The 14,402-nt window shown below is 42.5% G+C and overlaps 1 protein-coding gene across 1 annotated transcript in view; it reads left to right on the forward strand.

Annotated features, from left to right (window-relative positions):
* Positions 1-14,402, forward strand: part of LOC122558591 (lysosomal protective protein) — a 49,855-nt gene that overhangs the window by 18,061 nt on the left and 17,392 nt on the right. Inside the window, exons 2-5 of the mRNA XM_043707364.2 lie at positions 2,576-2,687; positions 12,003-12,140; positions 13,395-13,553; positions 14,308-14,399. Of these exons, the coding sequence (XP_043563299.2) occupies positions 2,576-2,687; positions 12,003-12,140; positions 13,395-13,553; positions 14,308-14,399 (501 nt within the window). The remainder of the gene's footprint in view (positions 1-2,575; positions 2,688-12,002; positions 12,141-13,394; positions 13,554-14,307; positions 14,400-14,402) is intronic.

Consider the following 14,402-nt stretch of genomic DNA (forward strand, 5'->3'; position numbering starts at 1 on the left):
CCCACCCTCAGGTGCCCTTGAGAAGCTGTCGATGAGTTGCCTTCTGAAGCACTGAGGTCCATTTGATATGGGTATATCCACAATGCTGTTGGGCAAGGAGTTTCAAGATTTTGACTAATCAAAAGTGATATATTTCCAAGTCAGGTTGATTTCATGTCTTGGAGGGGAACATGCAGGGGTGGTTTTCATATATATCTGCTACCCTTGTCCTTGTAGATGGCAATGGTGTGGGTTTAGAAGGTGCTGTCTCAGTGCATCTTGTGAATAGTACACACTTCTGCCACATTCGCTCCTTCCTCCACCACTAACACTCAGTGGCAGCAGTCAAGCAGGCTGCGTTGTCTTGGGTGGTGCCCAGCTTCTTGAGTGTTATTGCAGCTGCACTAATTCAGGCAAGTAGGGAGTATTTATAGAATTTTATAAAATCATCATGAGAGGTTTAGACAAGGTGATTAACCAGGGTATTTTTTTCCCCCAGGGACTCCAAAACTAGAGGGCATGGGTTTAAGGTGAAAGGGGATAGATTTAAAAGGGATCTGAAGGGGAAACCTTTTCACGCAGAGGGTGGTGTATGTATGGAACAACCTGCCAGAGGAAGTGGTAGAGCCAGGGACAATTAGAATATTTAAAAGACATGAACGGTTGGCAGGAATGGTTTAGAGGGATATGGACCAAACTCAGGCAAATGGGACTACTCAAGTTTTGGGAAACCAAAGGGTCTGTTTCAATGCTGTATGACTCTATGACTTTCTATGACTGAGTATTCCATCACACTTGTGCTTATAGATGGTGACCAGCCCTTGAGGAGTTGGGAGGTGAGTTACTCACTGCAAAATTCCTACCCACTGATTTGCTGTTGTAACCACCATACTCAGATTGTCAGTTCAGTTTTGGGTCAATGGTAACTCTCAGAATGTTGAGAGTGGGGGACTCAGTGATGGTAATGCCATTGAATGTTGAGATGATTCTTTAGATTCTCTGGGAACTGTCATTTGCCCGGCATTTGTATGGTGCAGATGTCACTTGCCACATCTCAGCCTAAGTCTGGACACTGTCCAATGGAAAATAGACTACTTTCTGTATCTGAAAATGGTGCTGAACATTATGCAATCATTAGTAAACATCCCCACTCCTGATCTAATGCTGGTGTTAGAGTCCTCACTGACAATATATTGTTTTCATTTTAGTTGTATTTTATTCCTTTTCACCAATTATGATTTGGAGCTGTGCATAGGAACCACAAGCTAAAGATGACTTTTGGACTGTGGGTAACTGCTTGTGTTAAAAGGAAAACAGATCAAACAAGTTTTTGGTTATTCATGAGGCCAGACCTGGAAGTTACTTGCAGGGTGTTGTTTGATCTAGACACTTGGTAAATGGGGAAGAGCGTTATGTTTAAACAGACAGCAAAGAATGGGTATTAACAAAGGTCAGAATCTGAGAATTGGTTCCAGCGAGTCAGGAAAAAGACCTGCTCAAGCAGGTGACAGTTATCGGATGGTGGTTACTGGCTTTCACTGAGGAGATGTTAGTCTGTCAAAAAGTGGTCAGTTGAATAGGGTTTTAGACTCTGATTTCTGTGAAAAGTAATGTGGCTGATGATAATACAGCATCAAGATTTGAAAACTCACTGTCTAACCTCCCACGAGCAGCTCCCAATCTTCCATTTCTGAACTTGTAAGTTTCATTGCTGTTATCTGAGTGAACTGAAAACATGATCCTGATCAACAACTTCAGAAAATCAGCCAAGGAACCATCATCTTTGCCTGTGGAACAATACATCATGAAAACCACTTCAAGAGTTTGACCAGTTTTTGTTAATTTCTTTTATTTATCCCGAAAGTGTGTCTGCCTGTGTGTCTTTTGCACGAATGGGACTGAAGCAAAGATTTTTGGGTTTATAGCATAGACCAATTAAATTACATCATTTAATTTTCTTCTGCTAATCTTCCTATATTGTTAATAAATTGCTCAGTCTTTTATTTAAGATTCAAACGGTCTGGAATTGATTATCCACTGAGCCTGTGACTGGTTATTCACATGTCTGGTTAGGAACCATTGAGGTTAATTTTGAGGGACTTTGACAGTTTAAATTTTACGATGTTATGAATGCAGAGATTGTAAGACTGATTCGGCTGTCCGTCTCAGTGTCCTAACAACGGAGGGAAGGTTGTTAATGGAGCAGCTGAAGACGGTTGGGCCATGGTCACTAACCTAAAGAACTCTCAGCTTGCATTCCCACCTTTTTGTATTATCATCAAATGTAATTACTATGAAGCATAATGCTACAAATATTGGAAATCTGAAGGAAGAAAACTTCAGGAAATACTCTGCTGATCTGGCCACATCTGTCGTGAGCAAAACTGCGTTAACATTTTGAGGTCAGATAAATTCAACTTCGTAAGAACAGTCTTATTCGACTGAGTGCATTAACTCTGTCTTCCTGTTCACAGATGCATTCACATCTGTTAAATACATTGCAATAATATCGATTTGGGAAGAAGTGAAACCCCTGTGCAGGGTGTCACCAGAGTTCAACAGATTATGAAATAAAATAGTGTTTTGTGTCTTGCAGGTTTGTGACGTCTCAGCGAAACCCAGTCAAAGACCCTATGGTCCTGTGGCTGAACGGTGGGCCTGGGTGCAGTTCCTTAGATGGATTCCTCTCTGAAAATGGACCTCTGCACGTAAGTATTTCTTTTACTGGAGGGTGAGGATTGAGATTCAGTGATGAATAATCTCAGGCAGAACAACAGCTTTAACTCTCGCTTAAGTTCCTGGTTCTGTCTTGACCTAGTGCCCAACCTACCAACCTCCCCCCACCCCGTTCACCTCCCTGGGTACAAATTAGAGGTGAAAGTGCAATCTTCTGGTTAGTCTAGTTCACTGCCATCCAGGATTGTGCATCCAGGAGCCAGATGTAGTTCATGGGGTTAAAGGAATTAAGGGGTATAGGGTGGAAGTGGGAAAGCTGACTGAGTTGGATGATCATATTGAATGGCGGACCAGGCTCAAAGGGCTGAATGGCCTCCTGCTCCTGTTTTCTATGTTTTATTTATACACGGCCATGGGGAAAGTGAGAATGGTGTTTTGGTATGAGGTGTGGGAACGTGCACGGATGATGAAAGAGATGAGAGGAGGACACACAGCTGCTGAAAATTCCTTCTGGCCTTTCTAGGTATGGAATAGAGCTGAAATCTAGGCTCCGCAGAGTCCGTGAGCTACAGTGGCCAACAGTGAGGTGCCTCTCAGTTTGACACCAAGAAAATGATTTTTTTATTGGTCAGTGAGAAAGTTCGACTACTAAAATAAAATGTTGGAGAAGTGGGGTGCACAAGAGGTAGTGTGAGATCCTGGAGTGCTCCTACGGTATGTGGAGACCTATAGATGTTTGTGAGTAGATGTAAGGGGTGTTGGGCAGTATGGAGTTTAAGGGTCCAGGCTGTTAGTTGCATTCATTTTTGAGGTTCAATATAGAAAAAGAGAAATTGTTGGAAAACACAGCAGGTCTTGCAGTGTCTGTGGAGGTATCGTCCCAGTCTTCACCCCCCCCCCCCCCCCCCCGAGTCAAAGTAAAACACTCAGAGACACAGTATAGTTTTACTTCCTTCATCTTTATTCTGGGCCCCGGAGGGAGAGAGAACAATTGCCCATGTGCACAGAGACATCAGTTCTCAGCCTCTGGAACAGCAGAGGAGCATCCAGATAGGGCAAGATACCTATTGATCAGGTGACCATTACAATCAGCAATCAGTGTCAATAGTAAAGATTAAGCTATCTGTTGTTAAACAAAGCATGTTCTTAACCTTGTTAACTGGCTTCACATAATGAATGCTTTTCACCTTGTTAAACTGACTTTATATACTGAATTCTTCTTCTTGTTAAATGGCTGTACATAATGAATGCTTTTCCACCTTGTTAGCCCATTACCCTTGCCTCCAGCACCCCATTGTTTACATTGCAAGTCCTTACCTGATCAGAGTCATGCTTAGCTGAACCTTTGTTTCACAAAGCTCAAAACGTAACTCTTTCCTTACCTGCTCATACCTTATACACATTCTCATTCCTGCCTTTTATATTTTCATGGTAACCACCTAGATGGCACTACCAGCTTTCATAAGACTCTGACAGCCAGTTTTTAAGCAAGCTATTAACATACAGTATACAATTATTATAATACCAAAAATTACTAGTCCGTTACAGTAAATAGAATTTGAAGAATCCTCCCGTGTGGGGAAAAAACATTCACCAGTAAAGTTCTTAAATCCACAATGCTTCGTGACCATTCCATTCCCTCCAAGTCACATGGAAATGAGCCAGTTCTCCAAAATCTCCTTCAGTAAAGACCAACCTGAAAACAAAATTCAGTCTGTCCTTCTGTGTCAATCCATGGGGAAATCTGAATTCTTCGATTAGGGCAGTTAAATACTTAACAAAACTGATGAGGCTTCCGTCCTTGCAGAGATGCTCCAGATAGAGAATACTAGCGCAGCAGCAGGCGCGGTAAACGCAGCATTCTTTGCTGCTTTAGCTCCCACTCTGCTGTTAAATGGAACAAAACCAACTGGCTGGTTTGATGTTAGCTTGATCAGTGAACCATCATATCCCTTAAATGGTCAAAAGGTGAGGTAAAGCTCACGTAGTTTAATGTCCGTATGAAGGCTACTGACAAAAAGCGTACCGACCTCCTCTTCACTGTTAACTACTTCATTTTTCATGCTCATGACTGGAGAGCTGATTGAATCCGTTGGATCAGGTTATGGAGGGGCGGGCAGTGGTCCAAAGGCGTGCTTTACCTGTGAATGGAGAAGGTCTAGAGGCGATGTTAGCTACTGGAAGTATCTTTGCATTTCCTCTCTCATTCCTTCCTTACCAAGGTATGAAGACAGTCACACACTTAACTACACTAGTCATGATTTGGAGATGCTGGTGTTGGACTGGGGTGTACAAAGTTAAAAATCACACAATACCGGGTTATAGTCCAACAGGTTTAATTGGAAGCACTAGCTTTCGGAGCGCCGCTCCTTCATCAGGTGATAGTGGAGGACACGATTGTAAGACACAGAATTTATAGCTATAAATTCTGTGTCTTACAATCGTGTCCTCCACTATCACCTGATGAAGGAGCGGCGCTCCGAAAGCTAGTGCTTCCAATTAAACCTGTTGGACTATAACCCGGTATTGTGTGATTTTTTTTTAACTACACTAAGTTGCCTGTTTCAACCTTATGTGAATTCTTAAAGCCTGTTACTCTGTTCACTATTTATAACGTTTTCAATTTTTATACAATTCATAAACTTTTAAATTGTACTGCCTAAACAATTCAGTCAATTATAAACAACGATCAATGGTCCTAAAATCAAACCCTCAGGTACCTCGTTCAGGTTATTCAAAAATTATTTTCCTTTCACAAATTCAAACTTGGCTAATGTGAAATTCAGGAAATGTATTTCAAAAGTCTGGAACAGTAAGGAAACAACGATGTGTCCTGGACTTTAACAATTGAAGAGGCAGTTTCAGTTCAGATTTAAATCGCAAATATTCATGGGAAACAAATGCTGAATATTTTAAAATATGCTTTCCAAACAAAACTTCCCAAATAAAACAGTCAGAATTACAGTGACAACTTTGGTAGGGATCAACATTTTTTTTGAATTTGCTATATGAAGGGAGCCATTGAAGTCTCAGCAATAACGAACAGAACTGAAACAGCTCAGCCTCAAGTTCTAATATTCTCTAGAAAATCTTAACATAACATCAAGCTCAAAATGCACTTTTCCTTTGGTGAACACTCTGTATTAAAACACAGCAGCAAAGATATTATGATAGAATACTCTCGTCTGGCTATAGCTTGACCACTGACCCAAATGGGTTTTTCTTTTAAAACAGGTATTGTAGAATTTGAAACAAATCAGGGACTCAAGGCACTCAATCAATGTGTTTTAGGGTTACAAGTTCGATAATTTTAAAAAGGACATAATGTTGTACAATTTCAACATAAAAACAAAATCTGCCCCATTACGTAGTCCACAAAACAAACTGTATGGAAATCCTGATTCAAACAAGACAAAACAGTTACTTAAAAGGATTTTCTAAGCCAGTATTTTAACAAACCAAAATTTTTAAACATCAAACACTCCCAGCATGGCACAACTTAGATTGAAACTTTCCTTTTTCAACCCAAGTATTAGTACAACCTTAATTTCAGCATTTCTCATTTTTATTTATTTATTTTTTCATTCTCTCACCGAAATTATACTTCTAAAAAGAGAAAGTCCTCGCAGCAGACCACATAGTGCTGCAGTCCAAGCCACACTCTTTCCCCAGAAGAAACATTCGCAGTGCCTCAAATTTTGCCACAAGGAGACTTTAATCCCTTTCTCACTTTACTCCTCATGGGGGCTCGAACCTCAATTAAACAGAGAACTTGAATCCCACTTAAACACAGAGCGCTCAAATCTTAATTAGACACAGTGATATGAATCTCAATACAGCGCAGAGGACCTGAACCTCAATAAAACCCAGGGGACTCTAACCCCAATACAGTGCAGAGGACTCGAACCTGAAATTAACCCACCCAGGGGACTTTAACCCCATTACAGCACAGAGGACTTGAACCCAGGAAACTCTAACCCCAATTAACCCAATATAGCACAGAGGACTTGAACCCAGGAAACTCTAACCCCAATTAACCCAATATAGCACAGAGGACTTGAAACTCTGTTTGTCAGTGTGTTTGCGAAACTGTTTCTCTCAACTGAACTAATTATTGTTCGAGGAGTCTGTAGAATAGAGCACAATCGAGTGAGGGGACCATTTTTGACACACCTGAATATCACGAGGGACCAGGGTTTAAAATCTTACCTTACCATAAGAGCTATCTATAATAGAAAAGTTGAGATTCTGAGGAAAGAATATAGGAAGCTAGGCAGGAATTTAAAAAGTAGGTCCTTGAGGGTAGTAATATCTGGATTACTCCCAGTGCCACGAGCTAGTGAGGGTAGGAATGGAGGATAGAGCAGATGAATGCCTGGCTGAGGAGCTGGTGCAGGAGAGAAGGATTCACACTTTTGGATCTTTGGAATCTCTCCTTGGGTCGAAGTGACTTGTATAAGAAGGACGGATCTCGCCTGAATTGGAAGGGGACTAATATGTTGGCAGGGAGATTTGCTAGACCTGCTTTAAACGAGTAAGGGCAGGAGGGTACCCAGGGAAATAAGTGAGGAAAGTGATCAGTCTGGGACTGGTATAGTTGGGGAAAAACAGTAGGTAAGGCAGGAACAAAGTAGAGAACGAGATAGGACTGATAAATTAAACTGCATGTATTTTGATGCAAGAGGCCTGACAGGGAAGGCAGATGAACTCAGGGCATGGTTAGGAAAATGGACTGGGATATCATAGCAATTACAGAGACTTGATGTTCCAGGGTATTGGTACTATAGGAAGGATCAGAAGGTGGGCAAGAGAGGAGGGACAGTGGCATTTTTGATTAGGCATTTTACATTACAACTGTATTTGTGGAGGAATTTCCTGGGGCTATGTCCAGGGAAGTTATTTTGGTGGAACTGAGAAATAAGAAAGGGCTGATCACCTTATTGGGATTGTACCATCAACTCCTCCCCCCCCCCCCCCCCCCCCCCACCCAATAGTCAGTGAGAAACAAATTTGTAAGGAGATCTCTGTTATCTATAAGAATACAGAGGAACCTCCTTGTCTGAAGGACAAGGGCGGGGAATATTTTGTTCTGTTAATTGATTTCTGGATAATTGAATGCTGGATAACATAGCTCAGCCACGCATCGGGACCTTGTGATCTTGCCGGATAGTCCGATATTCAGTTAATCGAATTCCAGATAATTGAAGTTCCTCTGTAATAGGGTGATTATGGTAAGGGGTGTTAATTTTCCAAAATTAGACTGGGACTACCATAGTGTTAAGGGTTTAGATGGAGAGGAATTTTAAGTGTGTACAAGAAAATTTTCTGATTCAGTATGTGGAAAACTTAGAGGAGCTGGGATACAGTCTTGACCAGATCAAGATTGATGAAGTTGATGTGCTAGAAATTTGGGAAAACATTAAGATCGATAAGTCTCCAGGGTCAGACCAGATTTATCCTAGGCTGCTCTGGGAAGCGAGGATATTTGCTTCCTCACTCTCCACAGGAGTCGTACCGGAGGATTGGAAGGAGGCGAATGTTGTTCCTCTTTTTAAGAAAGGAATAGGGAAATCCCTGGCAATTACAGACCAGTCAGTCTTACATCTGTGGTCAGCAAAGTTTTGGAAAGAATTCTGAGGGACAGGATTTATGACTAGTTGGCAAAGCATATTGTGATTAATGGAATTAGCGTGGCTTTGTAAGGGGCAGGTCATGCCTCACAAATCTTATTGAGTTCTTTTGAGGAGGTGCTGAAAATGTGTTGCTGGAAAAGCGCAGCAGATCAGGCAGCATCCAAGGAGCAGGAGAATCGACGTTTCAGGCATAAGCCCTTCTTCAGGGCTGAAGAAGGGCTTATGCCCGAAACGTCGATTCTCCTGTTCCCTGGATGCTGCCTGACCTGCTGCGCTTTTCCAGCAACACATTTTCAGCTCTGATCTCCAGCATCTGCAGTCCTCACTTTCTCCTTTGAGGAGGTGTCAAGACAGGTCGATGATGGTAGAGTATGTTGTCTTCAGCAATGCATTTGATAGGGTTCGCCATGGTAGGCTCATTCATAAAGTTAGGAAGTATGGGATACAGGGAGATTTGGCTGTCTGGATTCAGAACTGGCTGGCTGACAGAAGGTAGAGAGTCCTTGTAGATGGAAAGTATTCTGCCTGGAGTCCAGGCAGAATACTTTCCATCCCGCAGGGCTCTGTTCTTGGGCCTCCGCTCTTTGCAGTTTTTATAAATAACTTGGATGAGGAGATTGAGGGGTGGGTTAGTAAATTTGCAGATGATACTAAGGTTGGAGGTGTTGTTGATAGTATTGAGGGCTATTGCAGCATGACATAGACAGGATGCAGAGCTGGGCTGAGAAATGGTAGATGGAGTTCAACCTGGACAAATGCGAAGTGATGCATTTTGGAAGGTCGAAATTGAATGCTGAATATAGGATTAAAGACAGGATTCTTGGCAGTGTGGAGGAACAGAGGGATCTGGGTGTGCAAGTACACAGATCCCTCAAATTTGCCATCCAAGTGGATAGGGTTGTTAAGAAAGCATATGGTGCTTTGGCTTTCATTAACAGGGGGTTCGAGTTTAAGAGTCGCGAGGTTTTGCTACAGCTCTACAAGCCCCTGGTGAGACCACACTTGGAATATTGTGTCCAGTTCTGGTCGCCTTACTATAGGAAAGATACAGAGGCTTTGGAAAGGGTACAAAGAAGGTTTACCAGGGTGCTGCCTGGACTGGAGGGCTTGCCTTATGATGAAAGGTTGAATAAGCTCGGACTTTTCTCTCTGGAGAGAAGGAGGAAGAGAGAGACCTGATCGAGGTGTACAAAATAATGAGAGGAGAGATAGAGTCAGTAGCCAGAGACTTTTCCCCAGGGCAGGATTGACTGGTACGAGAAGTCATACTTTGAAGATATTAGGGGAAAGGTATAAAGGAGACGTCAGAGGTAGGTTCTTTATGCAGAGAGTTGTGAATGCATGGAATGTGTTGCCTGCTGGAGTGGTGGAAGCAGAGTCATTAGGGATATTGAAGCGACTGCTGGACATGCACATGGATAGCAGTGAATTGAGAGGTTAAGTTACTATATTTGACATTAGGATTAAATTATGGCACAACATTGTGGGCCAAAGGGCCTGTTCTGTGCTGTGCTTTTCTAAGTTCTATATACCTACTAGATAAGGTGCAAAACTTGATTTACTCTTGAGAAATAAGGCAGGGCAGGTGATTGAGGTATCAGTTGGGGAACACTTTGGGGGCAGTGACTATTTCTATTAGATTTAAAATGAAGATTGAAAAGGATAGACTGGATCTAAAAATTTAAGTTCTAAATTGAAGGAAGGCTAATTTTGATAGTATGAGGCAAGAACTTTCAAAAGTTGATTGGGATGGATGTTTGCAGGTAAAGGGACGGCTGGAAAATGGGAAGCCTTCAGAAATGAGATAACGAGAGTCCAGGGAAAGTATCTTCCTGTCAGGGTGAAAGGAAAGGCTGGTAGGTATAGAGAATGCTGGATGACCAGAGGAATTGAGGTTTTGGTCAAGAATAAGAAGGAAGCATATGTCAGGTATAGACAGCAGAGATCGAGTGAATCCTTAGAGTATAAAGGCAGTAGGAGTATACTTCAGAGGGAAATCAGGAATGCAAAAAGGGGACATGAGATAGCTTTGGAAATTAGGATTAAGGAGAATCCAAAAGGATTTTACAATACACTAAGGACAAAAGAATAACTAGGAAGAGAATAGAGCCATGGAAAGATCAGCAAGGCTGTCTGTGTGGAACCGCAGGAGATGTGGGAAGATACTAAATTAATAGTTTGCATTAGAGTTCACTATGGAGAAGTATGTGGAAGGTAGAGCACCTGGGAAAATAAATAGTGATATTTTGAAAAATGTTCATGTTACAGAGGAGGAGATGCAAGATGTCCTAAAACGCATAAAGGTGGCTAAATCCCCAGGACCTGATCAGGTGTGCCCTAGAATTCTGTGGGTAGCTAGGCATGAGATTGCTGGGCCCCTTGCTGAGATATTTGTATCATTGATAGCCATGGATGAGGTGCCGGAAGTTTGGATATTGGCTAAATGTGATGCCATTATTTAAGAAAGGTGCTAAGGAAAAGCCAGGAAACTACAGACCGGTGAGCCTGGTATCAGTGGTGGGCAAGGGAATCCTGAGGGACCGGATTTACATGTATTTGGAAAAGCAAGGACTCATTAGGGATAGTCAACATGGCTTTGTGTGTGGGAAATCATGTCTCACAAACTTGATAGGTTTTTGAAGAAGTAACAGAGGATTGATGAGGGCAGAGCAGTGGACATGATCTATATGGACTTTAGTAAGGCATTCGACAAGGTTCCTAATGGTAGACTGGTTTGCAAGGTGAGATTATATGGAATACAGGGAGAACTAGCCATTTGGATACAGAACTGGCTCAGAAGTAGAAGACAGAGGGTTGCTTTTCAGACTGGAAGCTTGTGACCAGCAGTGTGCCACAAGGATAGGTGCTAGATCCACTGCTTTTTGTCATTTGTATAATTGATTTGGATTTGAACATAGGAGTATGGTTAGTAAGTTTACAGATGATGCTGAAATTGGAGGTGCCATGGACAGTGAAGAAGGTTTCCTCCAGAGAACAACGGGATCTTGATCAGATGAGCCAATGGGCTGAGGAGTGGCAGACGGAGTTCAGTTTAGATAAATGCGAGGTGCTGCATTTTGAAAAGGCAAGTCAGGGCAGGACTTATACACTTAATGGTAAGGTCCTAGGGAGCGTTGCTGAACAAAGGGACCTTGGAGTGCAGGTTCATAGCTCCTTGAAAGTGGAGTCGCAGATAGATAAGATAGTGAACAAGGCGTTTGGTATGCTTTCCTTTATTGGTCAGTGCATTGAGTATCGACATTAGGAGGTCACGTTGTGGCTGAAGAGGATGTTGGTGAGGTCACTATTAGAATACCATGTGCAATTCTCGTCTCCTCCCTATCAGAAGGATGTTGTGGAACTTGAAAGGGTTCAGAAAAGATTTACATAGGGAGAGGCTGAATAAGCTGGGGCTATTTTCCCTGGAGTGTTGGGGGCTGACGATGAGCTGCCAGAGGAAGGTCATTCAACATTTAAAAGGCATCTGGATGGGTATATGAATGAAAAGGGTTTAGAAGGATATGGGCCAAATGCTGGCAAATGGGACTGGATTTATTTAGCATATCTGGTCGGCATGGATGCATTGGAATTAAGTGTCTGTTTCTGTGCTGTACATCTCTGACTCTATGACTAACTGGCCAATAGGAAGATAACATGCATAGTGGAATTGGTTACTGTAGATCCAGGTCATTGATTCCAGTGTGTTGCTTCCAGGTGAATGATGATGGCAGCACACTCTACATCAATAAATACAGCTGGAATAAAGTGGCCAATGTTCTCTACCTGGAGTCCCCGGCCGGAGTTGGTTTCTCCTACTCGGATGATCAAAACTATGCCACCAACGATGATGAGGTATTGTGCCCAATCTGCGTCCTCTGTTAGGCCCTGCCAGATAGTGCCAGCTGTTTACTGGGGGCTGGGAATCTCTGTGGCACTCTATCATGATGTATTACTCCATTGACACTGCTCCCTTTACAACCACGCTTTGCTTTTCTAGCTCCAATGTTCAAAACTCTGCCCTCCTTCCTATAAACTTTGATCCCTATTTTATGCCTTCTTGCTTTTTGTGTTCTGAAGGTGTGTCACTGGATTCAAAATATTAACTATGTTTTCTCTTCACAGATGCTGCCAGACCTGCTGAGCTTCTCCATAAATTTCTATTTTTATTTGTTTCCGACCACTGGTTTGTAATAATTCAGAGAGGTTTCTGACACTTGGGACAGATAAAATCTTGTGGATGTGTTGTTGTCAATTGTGGTGTTCTGTAGCTGAGGACATTTTTAATTATGGGATAAAAAGTTTGTATTTCAATAGTACTTTTCATAACCTCAAGACACCCAAAGTGCTTCAGAATCAAACCAGGAGTTTGAAGAGTTGCCATTCTTGTACCATTGGAAATATGGCAGTGATTTTAGGCAAAGGAAGTTCCCATAATAGCTGAAAATGTGTTGCTGGAAAAGCGCAGCAGGTCAGGCAGCATCCAGGGAACAGGAGAATCGACGTTTCGGGCATAAGCCCTTCATTCCTGAAGAAGGGCTTATGCCCGAAGCGTCGATTCTCCTGTTCCCTGGATGCTGCCTGACCTGCTGCGCTTTTCCAGCAACACATTTTCAGCTCTGATCTCCAGCATCTGCAGACCTCACTTTCTCCTCAAGTTCCCATAATAACCAGATCATCTTTGTTGTAATGTTGATTGAGGAATAAATATCTCGCTGCTCTTTGAGATACTGCCATGGATCTCTTACTTACATTTCAGAGACTAGTGAGGTCTTGGTTTAACATCACCTCTGAAAGGCAACACTTCTGACAGTGCAGCATTCCCTCAATTCTGATGCCAGGAGTTTCTATCTGGATTGTTCACCAAAGTCTTGCAAATGGGACTTGAACCCACACCTCCTGAATTGGAGGCAAAAGTACTGAATCAGCCACAGCTGAAATCAGAATGCCTTGGGACATGAATGAAATATGTCTTGACGTTTTAAGGGCAACCAACAGCCCTGAGCTCAGGCCAGTGAATGACTAGTTTTCCAATTCACCTGGGTTCTTCACCCTGTGGGAAACACAGCACTAAGCCCTGATCTCATATTCTTCTCCCCACTTTGCTAGGTTGCAGAAAACAATTACCTGGCCCTGCAGGATTTCTTCAGTAAGTTCCCCAACTTCACAAGCAATGATTTCTACATCTTTGGTGAAAGCTATGGAGGCATCTATACACCGACCCTGAGCCTGAAAATTGTGGATGGACCAGCTAAGATTAACTTCAAGGTATTTTGCAATTCCTTCTACTGTAGACTTGTATCTGTCTCTTTTGGTTCCCCAGCCCTGTGTTCCTCTAGCTGTCATTGTTGGATGGAGAGTCTCCATTGTAATCAAGAACACTAACCTTACCCCTATACTCTGAACATAAGACTGAAGCATTAGCGAAAGGGGTGTTAATGTGAAAAATAAAGACCCTGTATTTCATATTTTATCACACCATCCCAAAGAGCCTTTCAGCCACTGAGCTATTGATTAAGTGTAACCATTATTGTAATATAGGATACACAGCAGCCAATTTGGGCACAGGGAGTTATCACCAATGTTGTAATGGCTGGAGAAATCTGATTTCTCTGGGGGGAAATTGTCCAGAACATAATGGCAAACCACCCAGCTGTACTTTTGGAAAATAATATGGTGGGATCTCTCATTGCCACCTGAGAGGACAAAGCAGAGACTAGGCTTACTGCTTCTTCACACTCCTCTCTGGTGAAGAATTCCCTTCATTGTGTCAGCATGTCAGATTTCAGTTTTGTTCTCCAGTGTGTACATTGGGAATCAAGCCCACTATGCTCTGGCCTGGGGGTGAGAATGGTCCTTATTAGCTGCAGTGATTCCATGTGTTGGAGGTCAGGCGCAGTGGGAAGCATCCAATGCCTGGTGTGCAGTGAATACCAACACTTGATATGACGAAGTAAGTTATCAGGGTGGAATGTGGGCAGGAGCTAAGCTTGTTGTGGTGAAACTATGTTCCATGTTCTAGGGCTTTGCAGTTGGGAATGGACTAAGCAGCTTATATTATAATGACCAGTCACTCGTCTACTTTGGATATTACCATGGACTCTTTGGGGACACGTG

Source organism: Chiloscyllium plagiosum, unplaced genomic scaffold (assembly GCF_037043375.1).
Source record: "Chiloscyllium plagiosum isolate Xiang-an unplaced genomic scaffold, Cpla_swu_hap1 HiC_scaffold_17, whole genome shotgun sequence".
NCBI lineage: Eukaryota > Metazoa > Chordata > Chondrichthyes > Orectolobiformes > Hemiscylliidae > Chiloscyllium > Chiloscyllium plagiosum.